Source organism: Lynx canadensis, chromosome A2 (genome assembly GCF_007474595.2).
Source record: "Lynx canadensis isolate LIC74 chromosome A2, mLynCan4.pri.v2, whole genome shotgun sequence".
NCBI classification, from domain to species: Eukaryota; Metazoa; Chordata; class Mammalia; order Carnivora; family Felidae; genus Lynx; species Lynx canadensis.
The window spans coordinates 70,134,452-70,160,962 of record NC_044304.2 but is presented as its reverse complement, the minus strand read 5'-3'; the positions used below and the strand labels follow the sequence as shown (position 1 = coordinate 70,160,962).

At 42.3% G+C, this 26,511-nt stretch overlaps 1 protein-coding gene across 1 annotated transcript in view; it reads left to right on the top strand.

Moving 5' to 3' along the window:
* Positions 1–26,511, top strand: part of HECW1 (HECT, C2 and WW domain containing E3 ubiquitin protein ligase 1) — a 301,849-nt gene that overhangs the window by 236,839 nt on the left and 38,499 nt on the right. Inside the window, exons 18-22 of the mRNA XM_030307704.1 lie at positions 3,683–3,766; positions 4,625–4,734; positions 10,249–10,369; positions 11,096–11,209; positions 12,031–12,183. Coding sequence (XP_030163564.1) covers positions 3,683–3,766; positions 4,625–4,734; positions 10,249–10,369; positions 11,096–11,209; positions 12,031–12,183 — 582 coding nt within the window. The remainder of the gene's footprint in view (positions 1–3,682; positions 3,767–4,624; positions 4,735–10,248; positions 10,370–11,095; positions 11,210–12,030; positions 12,184–26,511) is intronic.

Here is a 26,511-nt window from a genome sequence, read left to right as displayed (position 1 = left end):
TTCCCTGTCATGGCCTGTGTTTGGGGGCTCAGCATTTCTCTCCTGGATTTTGCAGGAATGTCCTAGAAGATACCGTGTATCTCTCTCACCCTGTTATAACCAGAATTACCTTATTTTGGCAAAGATTAAATTATACTACTACTTCCCTTCAAAAAAAAAAAAAAAAAAGACAACAACACCTTCCCATTGTGCGTGAAATAAAGTCAGGATTTCAAACACAGTTTCCATGGTCTCCAAAGTCTGGCCCTAACCTAACTCGCCATCCCACACTAGTTTTTTCCTTCTAGAGTCTTCTATCTCCACCAAACAGTCTGTGTCATCTCCTACCTCTGCCCTCTGGGGAGTGGCTTTTCTCTTAAGGACCTCTTAACTCATTTTAAAGGCTCAAACCAAATGCAAAGACTCACTGACCCAGGCAAACTTTAGTATTTCTTTTACCTTGCTTTAACGGCATTCCTTTTTGTACCTCTAGGATATTTTTCCATTATCTCTTATAGTTGTCCATACTGATGTCTCCCTACAATACATAGGTTCCTTAGAGCAGGACCTTCCATTCTTTGCCTTTGTGTCACTCTCCCCTTCAGAACCTAGTCCTCTTTGAAGAGAAGAAGGACTAATTACATTTAGAGTGAATGAAAGATCTTTAGCATGAACAGATGAACTTTCGCACAAGTGATTGTCATTTCCACTTATGTTCAGCTCTACCCATTTCATTACTGTGTCATTTATTTGTGGGCTATTCTCTGACTCACAGTACATCATAATTTAAGGGAATTTCAAGGGATTTTCAGAGGAGTTGTACTACCTGAAAAATTTCTGAGAGCTTGCTGCTCTTGAACATTTTTTATGTTTCTGATTCTACCACTAAGTAATGAGTTTCACAGCTTATTTTTTGGAGGAATTTGATCTCACCAAAGGCACTAGAGTCCCATTTAAGTTATTTTAAAAGTGAAAAGTGTAATCCCTTGTGTAAAAGAGTAAACTGTTTTCAAGGGAAGGGAAGCTATTTTCTGTACTTTTGCATAGTATCACATGAAATAGTGATATTTTTTAAAGGCTTTTTTTAAGACTTTTTTTTAAAGACTTTTTAAAAGACTTTTTAAAGGCTTTGTTGCAGTGCAGAATTGTATAATTATGATTTTCCAGATATGGCGGAACTTGGAATTAGGAGATATTGGAATTGAAAAAATCTTGGCAGTTATTTTGTACAGAAACTAATAACTTCTTTAAGATATGGATTCTTTTAAGGACCTGTAGACCCAAGATGAGAACCCAAATATCTCATCAAAAACAGAAGGCCCACAACGACTAAGAGGCCATGGATTTAAAAAGGGAGAACAAGAACAAGAAATTGCTCCTCAGGGAATCAGGCTTACAGGAAGCAGGAAGCCAGGCACTAGTTACCATGACTGGGCTTGTGCCTGCCCCTCGATGTGCTGTGAGGGTGCATCAGCTCCATTTTACAGGTCCAGAAGTTGAAAAGAAAACCTCCTTTTCCTATGACACTGCCCAAAGGAAGAACCTCCTGCTTCCTCTGTTGTCCCCAAGTGGAGACTGTGACCCTGTTAAGCCATTGCTCATCTCAGGGAGCCATCAATCCACTGTCTTGGGTCCATAAAGTCAGTTGCTGAGTTAAAGGGTAGAGAGTGAGTTATCAGAAAACTGTGTTCAGCAGACAACAGTGAATCATAAGGAAGCCACATGTGGAGAGGCAAGATGGAGCCAGAAAACCCAGAGGTTAATGACATCTGTTCACATTAAGGGACATGGTAGCAGTCCTCATTCATTCATTCCTCTTTCAACTAGTGCTTTTATTGTGCCAGTATTCTGAATCAGGATTGTGCTGGATTTGTGTATGCAGTAGCATAGCAAAACAGACATTGGCCCTACTTCGCATGGTATTTGCAACCTATTGAAGAAGGCAGACGATAGACAAATTTGACTTTTTGTTTTCCTTAAGTCAAATATATAGCTATAGCATGTGTTTAAAGGCCACAAAAGACAAGATCAGAATTCAGTGACAATGATAGAAGAATGTCAAGGATTTCATTTGGATATTAAGCTTTGAGGTCTGTGAAGCCACAAAGGGAGATGTCAAGATTTCAGGAAGGCAGGTGGCTCTACTGAACTGAGCTCTGAGGAGACTTTTGCACTGGAATTTTCCTGGTGAGTAAGGGATATATGTTGAAGGAGCAGATGGCCTTCTTGCCTTCAGAGATCTTTCCCAGTTCTAATGGAACTGGAGTTGAGTTCCAGAGGCATTTGGAGGCCCCCCAGACCACTGGGTCTGCATGAAATTTTCATATATGTGACAGAGGATGCAATGTCCTGTGGAGAGCCACTGAAAGTCTCAGAAAACTGTGTTTGGCTGATACATGGATATGCTCCATGTGGGTGGTGAGATAATAGAACTACTTTGCTGCCCTAGTAGAGTTGACCCCCTTTGGATTTCGTTTCCTCAGGGACCCTGGGAACAAAGGGCAATCACTAGAATTTTCTCTCCATTTTTCCTCCAAGCAAGGAGACCAGGGGCTTACCCACATATGGGTACCTAGGGCAACAGGATAATCTGCCCTAGGGACATTGTCATTGGGAGGACATATGAATTGAAGAGTCCTTTGTGGGGCTGAAGTCAATTAACCACAAAAGTCTTCCAAACAAGAGGCCTGTGAGGTGGTATCAGGATTTAGAGGCCAAAGCTCAGGAACATGGAATCAAGAACACAGGGACCTGGAAGAAGAAACAGGTGGTGGAGGAGGCATGGTGTTTGCACTCTTGGCTAGGTTTCCACATCCTCCCTGCAAAATGATGTGCGGAAACATCTGCTCTATTTTTTTTCAAACCATTAAAAACCAATTGGTTGTGGCATTTGTAATATTTGAACATTTGTTTTTGTTTTTTTAAATGTTTATGGGGGGGAGGGGCAGAGCGGATAGGGGGGAGAGAATCCCAAACAGGTTCCATGCTATCAGCACAGAGCCTGATGCAGGGCTCAAACTCACGAACTGTGAGATCATGACCGGAGCTGAAATCAAGAGTCTAACACTTAACCGACTGAGCCACCCAGGCACCCCTGTAATATTTGAGTATTTGAATGTCAGAGAAGCAAAGTACAAAGTTCATTTGATCAAAATAAATGTTATTTATCTATAGACTCGGAATAATTTGCCAGGTTATAGTTGGAGGTCATGAAAGAGAGAATGCAAATTGTAATTAAACAGAGAAATTGATGCCTGTGCTCAGACTGACCTAGGAGACTCTGGTATTCTGAACACCAGACCCGCCCTTACTCAGTGTGGCATTATACATTTTCCAGCAGGCATAAGGTTTCTCAAGAGATTTCCTCTTGTCCTTCCCCCCCATGGCTCCCGAGACACCATGAGCCCATGACAGTCCTCCAGCAGCTCTCTTTATCCATCTTCACTCCTGACTGTCATTGCTATCTGAGGTCCTACCCTTGTTGTGTTCCTCAGCTTCCATCCCTGTGTGAGTCTGAGGAAGGGTGGTCCCTAGTAGAGCATCATGGGAACCTGCAATAGAAACTTAAAATGCCACAAAACTCACTGGACATTAGAAAATTGCTATTCAGCCATATTGACAGACAAAATGAATCAGAAAGGGATTTATTCCTTAGCTTATGTATTGGTGTGTAATTCTTATTTTCTTTCCCACATTGTTCTAGGGAGAAAATCCATTACATTCGGACTGAGGGTAATCATGGGCTTGAAAAGTTGTCCTGTGATGCAGATCTAGTCATTTTGCTGAGGTAAGGGGCTAAGCCTGAAACCTTCTGGAAAAGCCGCTCTGGGTAGTTCTCCACTACAGCTATGACTAAAACATTCAACATTTGTTCTAGAGGATTCTAGTGACTGCAACTAAAGTAGGGCCCCACCCTTATACCTGCTGTCCATTGCTTTCTTTACATTTACAACTGGGGTATCAAGAACTGTGTACAGTACTTGATGGAGAATTTATTTTTGTAGTATTAATTAGAGTATAAAATAACTCTGAGAATTTGCATACTGGCTTTTGCCTATCTAAGTGAACCTAAGTGCTTTTGTTGCCTTGTGAGAACTGTAACCACTATCACCCCAATTCATGAACACTCATGGACAGAAAACTAACTTTTTTCCTTCCTTTCTTTTCTTTCTTTCTTTTTCTTCCTCTTCTCCCCCTCTTCTTCTCCCTCCCCTTTCTCCCTCTTCTTCTTCTTCCCCTCTTTGTTTCTTCCCCCTTCCTCCTCCCTCTCCTCCTCTCCCTCTTCTTTTCCTCCTCTACCCCTTCCTCCCCTTCCTTCTTCCTCCCCCTCCTCCCCTTTTTCCCTTCCTTCCTCTTCCCCCTCCTCCTCCTTGCCCTTCTCCTCCCCTTCTCCTTCCTCCTCCTCCCCTTCTCCTTCCTCCTCCTCCCCTTCTCCTTCCTCCTCCTCCCCTTCTCCTTCCTCCTCCTCCCCCTCCTCCTCCCCCCCCTCCTCCTCCCCCTCCTCCCCCTCCTCTCCTCCTCCCCCTTCTTCTTCTTCTTCTTCTTCTTCTTCTTCTTCTTCTTCTTCCCCCCTGCTCTTCCTGCTTCTCCTCCTTCTCCTTTACCATTTCCTTCTCCTTCTCCTTCTTCTTTTCTCACTGTGCAGTCTCTTTGAAGAAGAGATTATGTCCTACGTCCCACTGCAGACTGCCTTTCATCCCGGGTACAGCTTCTCTCCCCGCTGTTCACCCTGTTCCTCACCTCAGAACTCCCCAGGTAACTTGAATATTTAGCATTCTGTATCCTGTAGAGACATCTGTGTTTCCAGATGAAGAGGAAAAAAGGTGATTGTATATACATCCTCTCTCCCTTCCTCCCTTTCAATTTTCTGATTGAAAGCACACTGTCACATTGGGTGTTGACAAATTGCTGGCTGTTTTTGTAATGCCCCCAAGCTACAATGCGTTCTACATTTTTAAATAATTTGAAAATGTTTTTACAAAAACAGTATTTCATGACATGTGAAAATTATATGAAATTCAAATTTCAGTGTCTACAAATAGAATTTAATTGGACCCCAGCCACACCTATTTATTTATGTATTTTCTATAACAACTTTCATACTACAACAGCAGAGCTGAGTGGTAGCAATGAGACCAGATGGCCATGAAAATATTTACTATCTGGCCCTTCACAGAAAAAGTCTGCTGACCCCCGTTCTAAATTACTATTATATTCCAAAGGTACTCTGCAAGTACTTAGAAGGGAAGAGCCCTTTCTGAAACATTCTGCCTTATGAGTCTGAATGTTATTAGATACCAATTTTAGTAACTTTGTGTTAACGTGTAAAGGAATTACTAGGTGATATGGTTACTAGGGACCACCGTTATGTACCCACGAAGCTGTCTGTCAAAGAGTTTTCTTACATGTGAAATTGTTCCCCTACAGTTTTCTTTATGTATTAGGATTAATTTACTCATATCACAGAAATTCGTTATAGGTAATTTCTGTTCCAAATGAGGAAATGTATACTGAACTGTTTGGTGAAAATAAAGAAGCTTTTGTTCCTGGGTTCATCCAGATAATTAGTGTAAGTCAAATTCATACTCCCAAATGGGGTCCAGACACTGGAAAGCTTTTCCTCACTTGTTTGATTGCAATACCACCTTGTTCTAAGTCTTGAGGATAAACCCAAATTTCTTTTCATAACTTTAAAAGTAAAGGGATATAGATATATAGATAAATGTAAAGGGATTTAGTTTCAAAAATCTAGTAAGGGGGGCACCTGGGTGGCAAGGTTGGTTATGCATCTAACTCTTGATTTGGGCTCAGGTCATGACCTCACGGTCATAAGATCAAGCCCCACATCGAGCTCCTCACTGGGCATGGAGCCTGCTTGAGATTCTCTCTGTCCTTCTCCTTCTAACCTGCACCTACGCATGCACATTCTCTCTCCTTCTCTTTCTCTGTCTCTCTCTCTCTCAAAAAAAAAAAAAGAAAGAAAGAAAAGAAAAAAAAAACTAGTAGATTCCTATCTCACAACTTCTAGAGTCAGAATCTGAGCTTGGCTTTTGAAACCAGTGGAGAAATTCACAAGAAATACAGAATTTAGCAGTGTGCTCAGTCCCTCAGAAGGGATGTCTCACTCAGCATCACTCAGTACTGCCATAGGTTTCTAAAACTAGAATATCTTTTAGTTTGCCTCTTCCAACTCATGTCACTCAGAAATGTCTCTTAGAGTTTATTAATTGCTAAAATCTTTCTAAGTCAGTGTCTCCTTGTCATTTCCTCCAAACCAGTGCACCAATGACATTGCTGAGGAAATGCCCAATGTGTGCTGCCTCTGACATACAACATAATTGAGATGCCATGGCCTGGGAAAAGGAGGACAAAGAGCTTTTCCAGAGCCAGCATCAGGACAGTCAAATGTTCCCATGCACACAGGATGACTTACTTTTGGGAAGCAGAGCCTTCCATTTGCGGGGACCATCATCTGCATGATGATCTGCCATTTTCTTATAGAGATTGTTCCAGCCTGATAAAGTATCTGCACTTTGGTTGAAACATTTGACACTACAGTATGCTTTTAATGTCATTGCATGGGGGAGATACCATATTACAAATAGAAAAATAATAGAGAATAAAGAGTTATTTGCTAAATGAGAATTACTTGTATGACTTTTATAAAAGGAATCAAGTTTCCTAATGAGGCATTACTAATACCATGAATCCAAACAATCATTCAATTCATTTTAATTCTTTATTATCCTAGCTCTGATCATGAGGTTCTAGATTACGCAATCCAAAAATTTTGATGTTAAATTTTGTAATTTTCATTTTTCTAGACTTTCATGAAATTTATCTGGGTGCTATGGAGATAGCAAATCATAGATATTTATGCCAAAGTACTTTGTAAAGCACAAATGATTAGAAAAATACATCATGGGCAGTGGTAATACCAGAAGCATAAAAATCATATTATAAAATATACTGTAATCTACTGGACAGAAAATGATACTTGCACCTACAGACTTGTATTCTAGTCCTACCTGTAGCCTGAAACCTGGCATTTCACTGAGGATACATCTTTTCAAGTGGTGGCTTTTGGTTCCCTCACACTTCAGTTGCTGGGGAGACCAAAGGTGGGGCTGGTGCCCTTCATGTTTCCCTGCTTGTACCATTCAGGTGTCTCTCCCCCCACCCCCAGTTGCTGTCATCTACCAGCCTTTTTCTTATTCCCAAAGACTATGGTACCTGTCTCATAGTCTCCCTCTCCTTCGCCGAGTCCTTCCATCATCCTGAATGACTTCAACATCCACAAGGATCCCCATTCATTTCCCTGGCCTTCTGGTTTCTAGAATTCTGGTCTGGAATGACCTTCCCCTTCCCCACCACAACCACTTGTTCCCACAGTCACCTTCCCACCCTTGTTGTCATCTCTAAAATCACTGACTCAAGCATCCTGTTCCCGTCCAACACACTTATTCAACTGCTGTCCCCGTTACTGTCCTTTGCCTTCATCAGGACCTCTAGTTCATGCACACCTCTCCCCTCCCTTCTGTCCTTCCCTTATCTAGCATAGATTCCATGGTTCATTATTTCAGTAACATCTCTGCCAGTGATATAAATTCCACGGTCCCCTCTTTTTTTTTTTTTTTTTTTTTTTTTTTTTTTTTTTGCAGAACTGTGCCCCTAGACAAGTGTACTATCTGCATCTTCTACATCTGTGCTCAGGCGTTCTTGATCAAATTCACCTGACAGGGCAGATTATAAATTATAAGTTAGTCATCTCTCACTTCACATGGACCTTGAACACCCAAAAGAAAACTCTGCCACATTTCCTTTGTAAACTTCTCCACTGCAATCTCAAGTGTTTATGCTCCCCTCAAACCTCCAACCCTCTGTGTCTCTCCTAGCAAATATGTCCCTTCTCCCTTCACTGAGAAAATTGAAGCCATTAGATAAACATTTTCTCAAATGCCTGCTACCAATCCTACAAGCTTACAAAGCCTGCCTCTCCTTCTGCTCCACACCTGTGCATTAGAGGAGGTGTCTTCACTAAGGTCACCATGACATCTGGGCACACAGTTCACTGGGTAATTCTCACATTTAACACTAAGCCACATTTGACATTATTGACTGCTCTCCCTCCTAAGTCACCTCTTCAGTTAGTTTCTGTGACACTACTGTATGCATTTCATCTACTACTTTGGCCACCTTTTCAAACTCATCCTTCACTTCCTACCATGCTCAAGACTCAGTCCCAGGTTTCTTCTCTTCTCTCTCAACCTATATCTCTTTCCAATCATCCATTCAAAGATAATGCCATCAAAGGCCAAGCTCATTATCTCCCCTACAGATCTGTTCTTCTTCCATTGTTCCCCTCTCAATGACTGTCACTGCAGTCCCTTCAATTACAAAATCTGAAACCCACCTCTCCCTCACTACCTATGTCCAGTTCATTGCCTCCTAAACACACCTCCAGTCTGTCTACTTCTCACCTCCACTGACACCACCCTAGTCCAATTTAAGCTCTCTAAATCCACCTTATCCCTCTCATTTATTTTTGCCTCTACTTCAGAAAGACTGATGCTTTCATAACTCTAGTCTCATCATGTCAGCCCTCATGCAATGGCTGCCTATTGTGCTTAGCATTAAACAAAACTGTTTAACAAAGTAGACTTTATCCTGTTTGGTCATCTCCTGCCCACCTCTCAACGCTTGTGTTGCATCACTCTGGTCCTTATACCCTGTGGTCCAGATAAACTGGAGCACCACTTTCCATTCTGCTGCAGTACCTTTGCACATGCTGATCCTCTACCTAGATTGCTCCTTTCCCAGCTCATCTCTTGTCTTAGTTCAATAGAGGCCTTTCCTAACTAGTTTAGTCTAATTCACGCTTACTTGTTCTTCAGCTATTTCTTAGGAAAGCCTTCCTGAACTTGTCCAGAGGGCAAGTTCTCAAAGAACATGATCTCAAAGAACTGAGTTCCATTCCTTCATGAGCAGCAATCATCTCAACTTGTAATTATATTCTCATTCCTGTGAGTTTATTGGTATCAGTCTTCTTTAGAATATAAATTCAATACCTGGAATATAATAAGTAGTAATTAAAGGGGCTTCAATAACTAATAAATAGTTGTTAATAATATAACTATTAATTATATAATTATATATAATTATAACATACATTGTAATTATATATTAATATATATAATATATGATTATATGTAATAATATACAATTATATGACTATTAATATTATATTAACAATATAACTAATAAATAATACCTGTTTATAAGTAATAACTATTAAATATAACTATTTATTTGTTATTGAAGGGGCAAGCTGTATTTCTATCCATCTGTAAAACTTGGAAAAGAATGTTATTTTTTCCACTCCTTATTTTCATTAAAAAGTGTATAAAGAGGGGCGCCTGGGTGGCGCAGTCGGTTAAGCGTCCGACTTCAGCCAGGTCACGATCTCGCGGTCCGGGAGTTCGAGCCCCGCGTCGGGCTCTGGGCTGATGGCTCAGAGCCTGGAGCCTGTTTCCGATTCTGTGTCTCCCTCTCTCTCTGCCCCTCCCCCGTTCATGCTCTGTCTCTCTCTGTCCCAAAAATAAATAAACGTTGAAAAAAAAAATAAATAAATAAAAAATAAAAAGTGTATAAAGATAATAAAACATTTACAAAGATCCTGAATGATATAAAAACTCTCTTCTATATAGAGTGAATGACTTATTGTTGTTGCTGTTGTTATTATTATTATTATTATTATTAATTATAAATGTTTCTTCTATGATGCAAGGTAATTAATTCAAATTCCTAAATGCTCTGGGCCCTACTGGACACCTATGTTTAATTTAGGATCAATATAGTTAGAGAAGTATGACATACAAATGTATTACAGTCTGACTTGCCTCATCATAGTTACAATCACTTCTTATAGTATAGAAACTTACAAGAAAAATTGAGACTAGTTTGATTTATGTTGTTTTAGATTATTTAAGTACAATTAAGCCAATAGATATGCTAATCAAGGTATTTTTAAGAGAAATACAACTTGAAATGGAGTGCAAGACTTAAATGTTTATTGTCATCAGAATTCCTTTATCTCTTTAATATTTTTTCCATTTATTATAAAAGTAACTGAAAGAGTAATGGAAATCAAGGGAAACTTCTTTGAGAAGAAAAATATGAAGACATAGGAATGTGCCTCTGGTTGGCCCTTCTTCTAACATTGCTTCACGTATCAGTGATGGCCTTCAGACCATGTGCTTCTCTCTGCAGGTTTACAGAGAGCCAGTGCAAGAGCCCCTTCACCCTACCGGAGAGACTTCGAGGCCAAGCTCCGCAATTTCTACCGAAAACTGGAAGCCAAAGGATTTGGTCAGGGTCCAGGGAAAATTAAGTGAGTGCTCCCGTGCTTATTCCTGAATTCAGAAGCTAGATTTTTCTATCCTTTTCTCCCCCATAACCTTTGTGATTCTTTTTGGAGATTGGATTCCGTGGTGTGGTAATATTTATGTTCATGTAAAGGAGGACAGAAAAAAAGTTGGGAAGAAAGAAGAAAGGAAGTTAAATTGGAAGAGAAGTAGAAAGAAAGGAAAGAGAAGAGAAGGAGGGAGAGAAAAATCAGATTTCAGGCAAAGACATATATATAAAATTAATGATAAACCTTTTCAGAAAACAAAGAATCTTGAACTGAATAAAATAATGTGTATTTCCTTTTACTTATTTTGGGGACAAATTTAACTCATTGATCAAATCCATGGATTCTATAGCTTTGTAATTGCGGTCTAAGTGAATAGTTGTATTTTTCCCCTCTAGGTTTATTATTTTTATCTTTAAAATATGAGTCTAAACTGAGGTATCCAACTTAAGAGATTCTTTTTGGAATTCATCAAAAAGAATCCTAAAAGTAGTCCAGAATGATGGAATACATCCAATTATAAAAGTGTACATGTTGTCCTTGTGCTCCCAATGTTTTGCAAAGAGCATTAAAATAAGTCCATTGCTGAACTGATGGAATCTGCACCTTGTTGGAGAGGCAGGGCACCCACAGCTCACCTAGAACACCCTCCAACATCAGAGCTTGGAGCCACCACTCACCGCCCACATGGCTTCTTCTTCCCAGGCTCATCATTCGTCGGGACCACTTGTTAGAAGGAACCTTCAATCAGGTGATGGCCTATTCCCGGAAGGAGCTTCAGCGAAACAAACTCTACGTTACCTTTGTTGGAGAGGAGGGGTGAGGCACCAGCAGTTTTATGCAGACACCTCACTCAATGTGGGCAGGCCAGAGCCACCATATCTTGGTTATTTTGCTCAGGAAAGAGCAGGATGGCTCTTAGCTTTGCCCCAAGGTGATTCTGATCATGTCCTTCCAGGAGGTCTTTCTCTCTCCAGGTATTGCCAAGCTTTAGATTTCATGTTCTTCAAAAGCCTAAGATTATTGACATGTGCTAGAGTCTGAGGTTATACCCTTATACCGTGCATGAGCCAAAAATACAGACTTAAGCTGTTGGATCTTCACTTTTTCAGGTGGCATACACTTCTGAATATCTGATCACAGAGCTCCTCCTCCTAGAACACTCATACACCACTACATACCAACTTTTTCATAGCATTTCAGTGATTTCATAGAAAACCATCTCAACAGTGGAGGATCAGCCTACCTAGGAGGGTATATCAAAACAAACTGGGAAGTTCTTTCAGTTCATACACATGCACTATCACGGGAAATTCTTTTATGCCTCTCACAACAAAGTCCTTCTTTTTAATGGACCAGCTGTGTGGTTTATACAATAGGTGTTATATGATTGAAAAAAAGGTTAAGAAATACTGCCCTAAGGGTTTATTCATGGACATCTAGTAAGCAACATCCCTACCAATTACTGCATCCTCACTTTCTACAGCAAGTTATGCTTCCGCAGGGATCCACTGTAAAGAACAGAGGCTGCTCTCTGCTTTCCCTGCACTGAGTCTGAAAGAACACACTAGAACCTGGATAGAAACAGGCCCCCACCTCCCGCATGTAACGAACTTCCCGGGCCTCTGCTTCCTTTGCAGTCTGGACTACAGTGGTCCTTCGCGAGAGTTCTTCTTCCTTTTGTCTCAGGAGCTCTTCAACCCTTACTACGGACTCTTTGAGTACTCTGCAAATGATACCTACACGGTGCAGATCAGCCCCATGTCGGCATTTGTGGAAAACCATCTTGAATGGTAAGATCTGGAAGGCTGGCTTTCTGTGCTTGTAAGTTCTGGTCTTTCCTGGTCAGGAGTCAGTAGGATTGTATTTCTTGAGCAGCACTATTTCTTGTTTAGAGCAGAGGGCCAGATCTTATGAGGGGTGATGAGAGTGAACAGCAAAGCCCTAGAAGGAAGACTGTTAATTTTCACCCAGAACATGAAATAAATTACTAAAGACACTGCAAATTTACTATCAATTGCAAATTGATGTAAAATCCAGTAATTGCCTTCTGAGGAAACCCTAAGGTAAGTAGACACAATTGAATGTTGAAATTTTTACTAAATATTGAAAACTCTACTAAAATCATTAGTCCTCAGTGGAGGCTTCTTAGAGGTATTTGTGGGTTTGAATTCTTTTTACTTTGGACCAGAGGTTTTAGCACTGTGGACATCAGCTTCTGCATCTTACTGGGAAATAAGGCTGTTGGGCCAGGTGCTCTCTGAGCATCCTCCTGACTTGAAAATCCAATCTCTCTTTTGTTCTCTTCTATTGAGGCATATTACCACTTAGATGTGTAAGAAGATAAGCATCAGTCAACACAATGCAATTCTGTGGGTGAGATACCTCAGATATGGGTATTAGAAGTCTCCAAAAAGCCACATAGGACATCTAGGTTGCAAGCTTTTTCCTGCTATGGCACCACCACACCTGGATTGAAAATTACCCCCACTCTCACTGCAGGTGCTCCTGCTGTTAAGAGGGAAATGAGTCCTGGAAACTGCAGATGTGGGTTCTTATCTGGCATTGCTTGTTTATCATGTGTTGCAGCAGCTACTGGCAAAGGGAACTCCTGGGGTGATACGTGGCCTCCTGGGCTCAGAGCCCTGATCCCCGCATTTTGGTTTACAACATCCAAATAACCCACCTCTGCTGAAGCTTCCAGCTATTGCACACGTCCTCTCTCTCCAAAAACTCTGAGCTCTGAAGTTCTTGAGCTGAGGCAGCATTGTGTCTACATCAAGTGTTTGACATAAGGGAAGAACCAAAGGTTGCCCTTTGTTGCTCCTTTTCCTGTAATTTATCAATGAGTGGATGTTGAAGTCTGTGAGGCAGAAACACAGAGACAGGGCCGGTGGAGCAGGCAAGTGGCCCTTAAGGGGACTTATGACCCTGACAATTGAATGCCAGCTCTGACTTAGGTCATATCAGGCAGGGTTCATTCCAACAGTAGAGAGTGCTGTAGTGCCTGTGGCACAAGAGTACCTACATACACAGATTATACCGTGAGCATGAAATTTAAGACGGTGCCTTAGAAGTCATGAATGAGAGTGAGCAATCAATAAATATTTTCATCAAATATGATACCACATATGACTATGCTAAGGTATTGTGGGGATGCTTCATGAATTTAGCAATTATAAACCAAGTATGTACTATGTGTCAGGATGATATAAAGGTGAAATTGTGGAGTGGGAGTGGGAGAAGCACAGGAGTAGACCAACAGCTACGCTACAGTGTCCTAAATGCCAGGTTATACCTACTTAACGTGCATGTGCATTTGTGTGTGTTAAGTCTGGGGTGCGTATATAAGCCCGAGAACTGTGCTAAATCACAGGAAGAAATGTCTCACTCCACCCAAAGTAGGGGGTGGGAAGTGGGGAGTGAACCCAGTATATCTTATAAAAAAAGGGGATGATTAATTGCACCAAGTCTTAAGGAACAGTTGAACAGGAGACTCAGCAGAGAAAGGGAGAGAAGACCTTCGCAGAAACCAAAATGGGAAGTAAGAATTGAAAAGCATGAAAGGGAACGGAGCCTTTAGCAAGCAGTGAAGACAGATCAGAGCAGAGAATGACCTCGGGGTTGTGGTGGGAGGTGAAGCTGGGGACGGAAGGGAGAGGCAGATGACCCTGTATGGAGAATGCTGTCACTGGATTTGTGGTTTTGAAAAACAAATCTTGCTATAGCATGGAGACACATTTGAGGAGGTAAGGCTGGAAAGCGCAAGGCTAGCTATAAAGCTGTTGATGAGTCAAGGGGAGAAATAGAGGTTCAAACTCAGGCAGAGGCAGCATCTGAAAAAGGAAGGGACTGACTTCAGGGACATTCTGGAGGGAGAAGAGATGGAGCTAGTTTGTTCACGGACAGAATGTAGAGGTGAGAGAGAGAGAAGTATAGCATGTGTCTGGAGTTCCCGGTTGGGTGGGCTGATACTGCTAGCTGTAACAGGAGCTATGTGAAGTAAACAATATTTAGAGGAAAGATGAGGAATTCACTCTTTTACAGGTAGTTTGCAGTTTCTGTTATAAAGACAGATTGATGTATTATGTAACTGGAACTAGAGCTCTGGTTGGCAGGAGAGCATCTGGGCTAGAAATTGAGGTTTGGAAGACAGCCGAGTGACTTAGCTGTGAGAGGAGGTGAGAGCCCGCAGAGCTTGGGTGGAGGGCCACCAGAGCAGAGAACCGCGGTGAAGTGGACAACATGGATGTGCCAGGTGTGGGCAGAGTCGCGGGTCCCTGAAAAAGCTAAGAAGGAGTGGGCAGAGAGCTGCGTGCCTAGGATGAGAGTGACAACAGAAGGAGCAGCCTGGTGGAACAGGAGGTGCTCAGGGGAGACCTGCTGGGGCAGGGAGAGGAGGGCTGGAGGGGTGGAAGCAGAGGGGGTGTGCAGGCAATAGAAGGGGGGCTCCAGGGCTCCAGGGCTCCAGAAAATATGATTCAGTGAACAGAACTGAGGTCATCAAGGAAGTAAGAGTGTTGAGATGACCAAGGGAGCCGCATTTGGATGGTAGCACAGGGTCACGGGGTCAGCTCTATGGTGGCATTATGGGGACTCAACATTTTGAAGAAAACCTTGCAGTTGAGCATGTTTTCGTGCAAACAGGGAGTGAGGCTACAGATGGAGGTCTAATGAGAAGCACAGAAGACTTGCTGGACTTGTGACCTGCTCATGTGCTACATGAGGGTGGCCTCAGTCACCTGCCACTGGAGAAGGTGGCTGGCCAACTGCCTGGCCCCTGCTGTCAATCTGGCTGGTTGCCCTCTGCTCATCTCTGGCACAGAGGCGCTAAAAATGCTCTATCCATGTGTGAGTTACTTCACTGCAGTGAGGAAGGAAACTGGCTATTCGGGGATATTGCAGGCAGTAACAGAGTTCTCTGGATGGCTCCTTCAGAAAGGTCAAAGGCCCGAAAATGCCTGCCCTGGAGGTGCTAGCTACCCTTGTCTCTCCAAAGGAAGGGATGTGAGGACTTCCACCTGAGGACGTTCCCAGTCTCCTTGAGGATATTTACTGTTTAGCTTGGAACAAAATTGCAGGTAGCTTTCTGAGCAGCTAGCAGTCTATACAGAGCTCATTCAGATGAGTTCCCTGTGGTGCTGCACGTTGCACAGCAAATTGTTATAAAGTGAGCAGGGACCTCTCCTCTGAGGTGAGGCTGAAGCTCTGAACCTCCAGTCCCTCTAGCCCTGGGCTGGTGGAGACAAGGGATGCAGAACCAGCACAGGCGCCAGATCGTATGGTGAAATTCACGTGGAGTCAAACTCTTCTCTCATCCTCACCTTGGGGGTCCTGGGAGCAGGGAACAGGTTTCCTTTGGGCGGTCATGGCCGTGGCTGAGCAAACCTGAGGCACTGGGGCACAGCTTGCTTTCGCTTTGGGAGGGAAGCCTTACTGGGTTGTGGGCATCTCAGCCAAACGGTGATGCTGCAGCTATCCCTTCGGGGTATTTTCCTACCAGCCATCCTTTTGTCTTGTAGCAAATGGTTTTACAAAGAAAACTGAGCACCCTCAAGTGCTAGGTTAGCTCTTTCGCAGGCCTTATACTGAGGGGCGCCAAGGAGGGCTCACACCTTGATGTCACTCTAGGCCTTGCACAATGTGTGGGCAATGAGTGGGTGCTGAGGCCCCCGCCCGAGGCTTTGTCACTGTCACCCTTGCAGCCAGGAGGTTGACAACACTGAGGAAACCTGAATCCTGAGTTCTCAAATCTGATGGCCCAAGCAGGTGCTACCCCCCCCCAACCTTGGGGAGAGCTGTGGCTGATCTTAGACCTAGGTGCAAGGCTCTCTTTCCTTCCTTAGTCCCCAGGACATTTTATCCCACCACCCACATGCCCAGTTTTTAGAAAGATGATTCTTGATGTGACCAATACATCACACCTAAGAAAACAGATCATAAAGATTAGGAGACCCAGGGGCGCCTGGGTGGCGCAGTCGGTTAAGCGTCCGACTTCAGCCAGGTCACGATCTCGCGGTCCGTGAGTTCGAGCCCCGCGTCGGGCTCTGGGCTGATGGCTCAGAGCCTGGAGCCTGTTTCCGATTCTGTGTCTCCCTCTCTCTCTGCCCCTCCCCCGTTCATGCTCTGTCTCTCTCTGTCCCAAAAATAAATAAACGTTGAAAAAAAAATTTAAAAAGATTAGGAGACCCATCACGGTCACAGCCTTGACTTTTGTAAAGCTGGAAATTGTTCCTGATGCAGAACAGGCCTGTGCAGGGGTCTGCCGGGGAGGAGGAGTGACTCCCACCCCCAGCCCTCCTTTTCACTATATACACCAGAAATGAAAAGTGAGAAAATTAGTCAGCTTTGCAGGATTCAAACATCACCCAGGCTTGAACTGTTGCTCAGGTGTGGCTGGAGGAGGCATCCTTGCACTGGTCACTTTTTGCTCTTTTGTTATTCTAGTCTTTATCTTTCTCTGGCCTTCTTCTGTGTCTCATACTCTGTTTTATGTGATTCCCCCCTAGAAAGTAAACTCCATTGGAGCAGAGACAGATCCATCTTATTTTATTTTAGCACACACCTGCTACTTTGAGGTGTTTGAAATAACATGTCTTTGAAGATTGGCTTCATAAATGAGTATTGTTCCACAAGCCACACCTTCCTTGTACCAGGGCCATTAATATAGAGGGCTCATACCTTCCATGTGCAATTAATTGCTCAAAAGTCACACTTTTTTTTAAATCATCTATGGCTTTATTTTTTTTTTCAACGTTTATTTATTTTTGGGACAGAGAGAGACAGAGCATGAACGGGCGAGGGGCAGAGAGAGAGGGAGACACAGAATCGGAAACAGGCTCCAGGCTCTGAGCCATCAGCCCAGAGCCCGACGCGGGGCTCGAACTCACGGACCGCGAGATCGTGACCTGGCTGAAGTCGGACGCTTAACCGACTGCGCCACCCAGGCGCCCCAAATCATCTATGGCTTTAAAGCTCTTACAATGTCAGCAGTAAATGCACATGTCCCCTGGGAGCTTTGCACTCTGCTCGGTGCCCAAACTCTACCTGTTACTGACAGAAAGCCTCCATCTCTTCTCACACTGCTCAGGGCCTCTCCATCAGTCACTTGCAGGCCAGGCACTACCCAAAGAGATGGGCAGAGGGGCCTTCCCTGCAAGCTCCCACCGGACTGCAGCCACTTGAAATTCTCTGGCTCCTGCTTGCTAATTGTGGGCTTCACATACACTGGAAAACAGCCAGGGAAATTCAAAGCGTATACAGAGGGGTATATGGATTCCACTTGCTTCCCTTTGTTTCTAGTCAAGTGTCGAGAGATCCCAATATGAATAAATACAGTGAGGAATCTATATATACACATTAGTAAACTGAAAAAAAAAAATCCAAGTTTTTGTCATAGCCCTGAAAGGATGTCTTGTAATTGCTGTTTCTTTATTTATCTGTACCACTGACTTTCCAAGGTGATAAGGATCCTGTCAATCAGCAGTGATAACACTCATGACAAGCAAGAGATAGCAGTTGGAGTTAAAGCCCCGTTGGTCCTCTCATGGGACTTGTGGTCACAAAAGACATGAGTCAGGCAGAGACTGGCTGGGAAAGAGTATCCTGACACTTTCTTCCATCTTCCAGTCCCATCAGCCAAACCAACCATAAACCAGAAGGCAAGAGAGCTCCAGATTTTGTAGCCCATAGCAGCCTGTCCCAAGGTCACCATGCAAGGCAAGGAATGGTGGGAAACCCATGAAGGTGTAAGGCAGGGATTAAAAATAACCAGAAGAGCTTCTACAATTCAGGACTTTCAATCCATCCACTAGAGTTATTACCATTTGCTAAACTGTATATCTACCGTATGTGTCTTTGACTACAAAAATCTCAAACTAATACTACAAATTCCATATCTTACTTCTTTGATCATGATTATTCCATTTGCATAGTAGTGAGGTGTTCATATGCTGATCTTTTTATTCTTTTAATCTCTATTGTATGCTGATTTTATGTCCCTGGAGATACAGAAATTAATATAAAACTAAATAATAAAGCATCCATTGAAAGCTTACTAACCATGCCAGGCAATGTTCTAGACATTTTTGTATAACAATACTATAACCCAGATACTGAGTATCCTGATTTTACAGATGAAGAAAATAAGGTACAGACATAACCAAAGTCACAGAGATAGTCATCAACTAAGTTGGGATTGGAACCCAGGCAACCTGGCTCCAGCATCAGGCTCTAAACATCATACTAAGGCAAAGGCAGATATTTAATAAGGCAAATTACAATACAAAGTGATAATTGCCATATATACCTTATTATGCACATATCACATTGTATGGTAATTAGTATTAGGTATAAGGAGCTTTAAGAATGAGTGGGAATAAGGGACTTCCAGACAGAGGTCCCAACATTCACAGTGGGGTGGAGGGGTGAACAAACACGTCAGTTTGGTGTGGATGCAAAATGAGACATAAGGAGGATATAAAGGCATCCTCATGTCCGGTAGGAAAGGGCTTCTGATGGGATTCCAGGGAGTTCAGATTTTATCATGAAGATGACAATGTAATATTTTTAGAGGAATGTCTTGATCAGATCTGTATTTTAGAAAGTCAGCTCTGGTTATAAGTAGTTGAATTGGAGTGGGTGATGGGGTGTCATTTAAGAGGCTGTTGAAATAGTTCTTTCAAAAGAAAATAAACTAGGACAGAAACAGTGGTAATGGAAAGTTATTTCAGAAGGATAATGAACAAATGAGCAACACGTGATGTCGGATTATAGATGATGGGGGTTTAAGTATATGAAATTTCCCACTTGCCAAATACGATGTATAAGAAAATATCAAGAAATTCTCATATATTTTTGAATGGAAGCAACAAAACTATAAATTTGCAAAACTCCAATCTTATTTTTGTATCTACTATAAAGTATGAATGGTGAAAATGCATATATTTTCAGATTATTATGCTTGAATAGTAACGATTCACATTCAGCTTAAACATCTCTAAGAGCCTGATCACTCAATTTAAAATATCCCATCCATTTATAATTCTCCAACTTAACAGCTTTTTATAGTGACAGAATTTATTGCTATATGAAATAAAGCATATTTATATATTTAACTTATATACTTATAATTCATTATTGTTTGCCTCTCCCCCTAGAATGTAAGCCCTGTAAGACCAGGGTCTGTTTTCCTAATCACAATTTGGCACTCAATAAATATGTGTGGAAGGAAGCAAAGAAAGAAGGATGGAAGGGAGGCAAGAAGGATGGATGGATGGATGGATGGATGGATGGATGGATGGAGTAACCCTCAGTTAAAAATCCTTTGCTATAAGAATTTCAATCTCATTTTAATTTTTAATTCAGAATACTTGGGATTCAGAACAAGTGCTTATTTTTGAATGTCATTAAAGATTCTACCAGTTGTCCTCTCTGAAATTACCACTAGAAATTCTTTTTCTGTCTTGATGATTCTAAATGCCACTTTTCCCAGAGCAAATCTAAGATGCATTGATGTCTAAACAATTGAAATAGGTGAACACCTTCTCTATTTTGAGGCCACATGCTGGAGTGTCAGACACACTCTGTTTTAAGTATTATCATGCATCACTTAAGCAGTTACTGTGGTATGAGTCACTCTTTACATAATCGTCAGCACAAGAAGAATTTTCAGAAGCCAGTTTTCAAATTTGACACTGCTTAATCAGTTTTCGTGCAACAACTAGAGTCCATGTGGTCATTTCATGTCAGTAATGGTGACAGATCTAACATTATCAGTGTCACAACCAGAAATTCTAGGACCTCTCAAGTGAAAATCTCCTAAAGCCTTTGACTCTACCCTGACCTCTCTCCCTTTCCAAGCAGACACTACTTGGGTGGTAAAAATCTTCTGCTTTCATGTCTTTAGCAAGGGGAGGTTGGGGGGAGGAGGGAGGCTACTTTGAACATGTTTAGAGGTTGGCCAAGTGGGTATTAAGTATAATTGTAGAGTTTTATGGAACTTAAGAAGTCCTGGATAACACAGTTTAAATATCCCTTGCTACATGTGCAGAGTCTTGAATTAGTAGTTAGAAACCACAATGTCACAAGATCCCATTGGATGTCTCCTGGCCCTTCAACCTCCCATGGCCCCTCCTTACAGAAGAGGTCAGTGTGTAGTTTTCATTTGAGTCAAGGATCAGATGAACTCCCTTGCCCCAAGTCATCCAACAGCAGTCCCTAGGATCTTTCCTAGACCAAGAGCTTCACGGCTCTCATCTGTGACTGAATCTGTGTAGCCCTCCCAACAATGCCCTAGAGTAGCTGTGGGGCATAAATCAGTTTAGATAGAAGTCACCATTCAGATGTGCATGACCAGTTGTGACTGTGTCCATTTTGTTCATCTCTTAACCCAGCTTTCTTCAGAACTTGTGACAAATTTCTGGAAAAGTTTCAAAACCATTAGAAAGAATGCTCACTTTGAACACTTGCATTATCCGAAATAGACCTGAGGATTTAATATATGTACTTCAATTCAGCTGGAAAAGAATGGATTCATTAGTTAGTGATGCCAATACAATTAGCTGTGCAACAACAAAAATAGGTTCAATTTCTAATTTGAAAGCATATGTAAAAAAAAGTAACAAAATTTCTTCAAACCTCAGTAATTCAAACCTCTAGATATTCTAGAACATAAATATTAAAAACATAAAAGAAACTCAGAAACCTTGAGTGGTAGAAACTTTTAAAATCATTATTGAAACCCTAGAATCTATAATAGAAAAGATATATTTGAATATTTAAAATTAAAATACTTTTGATGACAGAAATACCATAAATAAAGTCAAAAGGCAAGCTTTTGATTTTGAGATTGAAAATTTATAGTATGGATTTCAAAGAGATCTTACAACTTGAAAGGAAGAGGGAAGACAATTCTACAAAAATCAAAGGAGACCATGAAAAAGCTGTTCAGAGAAGAGAAAATTCCAAATAATCAAAAAGCCAAAGAACTTCAATTTCACTGTCAATTTTATGGCCATGGGAATGCAAAATAAAGTAATAAAGATTTATCACTTCATAACTATCAAATTGGCAAATATTAAGAAGTTATATTATCGCTTTTGGAAAGGGATATGGGTAAAAGGATACTCTCATGTATTACCAGTAGGAACATGAATTATTACAGCATTTTTAAAAATGCAACGAATGATATATACTAAAAATGTAAAACCCAATATACCCCTTTGGCCCATGAATCTATCTCACAGAAACAAAATCACTACTATGAGGACTCCTATAATAATAGCTAATATTGGGGCACCTGAGTGGCTCAGTCGATTAAGCATCCAACTCTGAGTTTAAGTCCTGCATCAGGCTCTGCTCTGTGAGCTGCTTGGGATCCTTTCTCTCCTTCTCTCTCTGCCCCTCCCCTGCTCACTCTCTCTCTCAAAATAAATAACTAAACTTTAAAAAGTAATTATAATAGCTAATACTTATTAAGTGCTTATTATGGACCAGGTATCTTTTTTTTTTTTTTTAATTTTTTTCAACGTTTATTTATTTTTGGGACAGAGAGAAACAGAGCATGAACGGGGGAGGGGCAGAGAGAGAGGGAGACACAGAATCGGAAACAGGCTCCAGGCTCCGAGCCATCAGCCCAGAGCCCGACGCGGGGCTCGAACTCCCGGACCGCGAGATCGTGACCTGGCTGAAGTCGGACGCTTAACCGACTGCGCCACCCAGGCGCCCCTGGACCAGGTGTCTTTTAAAGGCTCTACATGAGTTACACATCTTATTATGATCTTCTATTTTACAAATGAGGGAACTGATACTCAGGTTTAATACTTTCCCAAGGTAACACAGCTAGTAAGTGTCAGAGCCAGAAATCAAACTTAGTCCAGCTCTAGAATGTAGACTTTTAACAGCTGTCCTGTGCTGCCTAGTGAAACCAACAAGGGTGTTTATTTCAGCATCCTCTGCAAAGACAGGGATGTAGAAGCAACCTAAATGTCCATCCTCAGGGACTGGTTAACTTCATTCCAGCAGATCCACATTGTACAGTGACATGAGGCAGCAAAGCACTGACATAGAACCTTGCCAGATGATGAAGGGGGATTTCTTCAAGATATGTAGAGAGAAGAAAGAGTATGAACAATATGATCCAAAATTGGGAAACATTGATGCAAAACCTATGTGTGTATAAACACAGATATATAAATATAAATAAATTAGTATGTGATTATGGGATTTATATGAAAAATGCGGGAGGATACGTCTTAGTCAACATGAGTCACAGGAGATGAGGTGAGGAGAGAGGAGCCAATCAAGTCAGGAGAACACAAAACCAACAACAATAAAAATTTATCTAAAAATTACATGTGTGTAATTTTTAAAAAGTAAATTCCTAATAGCTAAAATGCCATTTGCTACAAAGGGCTTAGCTGATTATTGGAGGGAAGCACGTCTCAGGCATGAATTCCTCTGTGCACTCCCATTCCTGGGCACTTGGTGCTGGGCACAGGGACGGCCCCACAGGGAGCCTCCTGGGGCATGTTGTAAGTGCCATGTGTACATGTGCTACCTTGCCTCTCCCAGCCTGGTCTCCTCCTTTCTCCACCTCATTCTGCCACCCCTCCACCTGTCACTCGGCACAAAAATCTTCACTAATTCCCACTGTCTACAGAATGAAGTATGGCTTCCTCAGATCCTGAGGACAGCCCGAGTTCTGAGACCTCTGGCCTTAAGACACCATCAGACTCCCCTGGCCAGCTCCTACTTTGTCCTCCCCCTTCATCTCCCAGGGGCTGCACTCCACTCCCTTCCACTCCCTAATGTTCCTCTGTCCCTCTTCTTTCAGTCACAGGGGTCCATGTTTCACTGGCCCTTAAAGCCCATGTAAAATATTTTGTGGTTCCTTCCTTATTGCTCTCCTGAACTTTCTTCTGAAAAACAACTTCATCTTCTCTTGAGTTCTTTTAGAAACAAAGGCGTTCAAATACTTTTAGCTGAAACTTTGCTTGCCAATAGAATTCATGTTCAATCCCAGTATCCAGAACAATGAAAGCAGAGCCTGTCACCTCCAGGAGCTGGGTGGCTGCTTACCTGCACACTCCAATCCTTCTCCTTCCCTATCTCTATGCGTCTGTTCAAAAGAGTTTGAAAAACACTGCTCTGGGTGCCTCCTGCCTGCATTTCTCTTTCCATCTCTCCCTGGCTCCTTGCATTGTAAAGATCTGTGATAGTTCTGAAACTGGATCAGGCAACCCCCCCTCCCCCACCCCCATTGTCTTTGTTTACCCTTTGCACCCAGCATGGTTTCTGGCATGGAGGCAGCTCTCCAGTTCCTAAGGCAGGGTGTCACTCAGCAAGGGTGATGACATCAGAGCCAGGCAAACACGGGTATAAATTCCTACTCCAGCTCTTCATTGCTGTGTGAGCCTGGTCAGGTGTCTTACTCTGTCTGAATCTCAGCGTCCTTGAGATAACAGTGCCTATTCTGCATGGTGGTTGTAAAAGTACTGAGCAAGTAATAGGCACCCCATATGCATTTAAATGTAGATGCTATTTTTCTTTCCTTCACATTTTACAGGGACATGAGAAGGTGCTAGAGAGAGCTAGAGTGCTTCCTTCGATCCGATCCGCAATTTCTCAGCCTCGGCACTATTGACATTTGGGCCAGATAATTCTTTATTGTAGGGACTGTCCCATGTGCTGGAGAATGTTTAACAGTGTCCCTTGCCTCTGCTCACTAGGTACAGTTGCACCTCATCACCACCCCCAGTTGTGACAACCAGAAATGTCTCCAGACATCACCAAATGTCTCCTGGGAGGCAGATGTCTCCCGATTGAGAACCACTGTTTTAATGTTCCCGTATGGAAAGGGGTTCGGAAGAGATTAAGTGTCTTGTGGCTGAACCAGGGCGGCAACATTTTTGCAGGATAAAGAATATTTCTGCAGGTCTATTTTAGTGTCATAAAAACACAGTCAACATTGGAACAAGTCACCTATTAGACATCTCTGGCTACCTGAGCAGCATGACTCAGCCTCTGAGTGGGGACCAGGCAAGAACCTCGGTGCAGTCAGGCCCCTAACTCCATGCTCTGCTTCCTTCTCATCCATCCAGAAGGGAGCCTCCCACCTACTGTAATCATTTGCTTCCACAACCATTGCCACATGGACCCAGGGGCAAAGATTAGAGGACATGCCTCTCAGGGATCAGAATACCAGTGGAGTCCCTTGGGAGGGCTGCAGGCAGCCGGTTCTCTTAGGCTGAGTGCTGTCATCTACACCACGGGCTACCCTGTCCCTTCTAGCAGGCCTACAGCTGCACAGGAGGGCCCAATACCATGCCTCAGTCTTCCTCTAGACCAGGAGGGAGCAATTACAGACAAAACCACCGGTGGAGATGCCAGGGCCAAGTGCAGCCCACTATAAGCTGTGGAAATGGGAGACTAGCTTGGGGCCAAATGCTGAACTCAGCTAGCAGGAATGTGCACCAAACAGGGAATGAAACAATGGTGGGCGTGGCACGGAACAAGGAACAAGGAAATGTCACCCCTCTGGGAGGACTAGGAGCTGCAAAGAATCAAAACCTCACTTTCCTAACACTTGTTCCAGAACAGCTCCGTAGCAGAGATGTTATTGTTGTTGCATTTGCCCCTGATGTTTGCAAGGTGTGTTCACTTTCCAAAGGGAGTTCTGCTTCTGTAAGTTATGGGGACGTAATGTCCAGCATAGAGAATAGAATCAGTAACATTGTCATAACTTGGTATGGTGGACAGATGATAACTAGACTTCCGTGGTGAGCATCTTGTAATGTATAAATTAGTAATGATGTACCCCTGAAGCTAGTAGGATAGTGTATATTAATTATACTTCTATTAAAAAAATTATTTTAGCAATCAATGGCCCTGAAAAGTGGCTCTTTCTGGGAGCCTAGCTGTGTGCAGCAGCTAGAAGCATGTAAGGAGATGATGTAAGAAAAGAGGCAAAGACTTGACTTCTAAGAGAGAGCAGAAAATTGATGGGACAAGAGCCCTGAAGGGACAGGAGGAAAGACACTGTCACACTAGTGAAGAGAGAATCTTTGAACCTGGGACAGCTCCCACTTCCTGGACAGAGGGAAAGAACTGACTAGTGTAGGCTGCAGATGCACACGTGAGGTTGGTAATGTGTAAAGGGGATTAGCTTTGGCAAAAAGAAGAACCTTCCTATTTATCGGGGTGGCGGTGGCACAGACAGATGTGTGTGGCTGCAGGTAAGTGGGCTGAGGGGAGGCCAAGCAGGTCACTTTGTACCCTCTGCTTTGAGAAGAGACAGGGCTTTATACCCCATCCCTTCTCTGATGTCTGTGCTGAAAGCACAATGGCTGATAACTAAGGCAAAACTTCACTTCTTACTTTCAGACCTTTTTTTTCCCATTTAAAAATAAATAAATAAAAGGACGAGGGATATGAAGCCCATGGTTCTCTTTAGTTGGCAACTGCAGAACTTGTTTTAAATGCAGATTTCCAGAACCCATCCACAGAGTCTCATCTCCAGGCACCCATATTTTAACAAGCACCCCAGGGAGTCTGATGCCAACAGAAGGGTCGCCACACTTGAAGAAACACTGCCGTAGATGCTGGCAGCTTCATGAGCCCTCAGAGACATGGGAAGAAGAAAGCTAGAAGTTCATGCAGTTTTCACACAGAGTAATGAAATCACCACAGGCAGAAACAACAGATTTTCACTCAATTTACCAAAGTGTGAGAAGTTAGAAAACATAAAAATCCAAAAACGAAGGCAATGATATTTGGTAAAGCATAGAAATGTACACTGTGTGGGAACATCATAAATATTGTATGCACTTAAATAATGAGGTTGAGAAAGGATAATTATGTTTAATTAATAATTGTTATGAGCATAAGGAAAGAGGAGTATCTTTGAGATAGGTTTATAAAGTAGAATATATCTTAGCAATTACAAAGGCCTTTTCATCTTCAAAGAACCTATTAACATTAAATTACTCTTGTTTTTAATTCTCCCGTGTGGTAGGTAAGCAAATGTTAACATTATTATCCCTTATTTGTAGAAGGGAAGAGAGGAGTGCAAAAGTTGTGACATGCCCATTGTAGACTTAAAATTGAAAGGATTTAAAAGA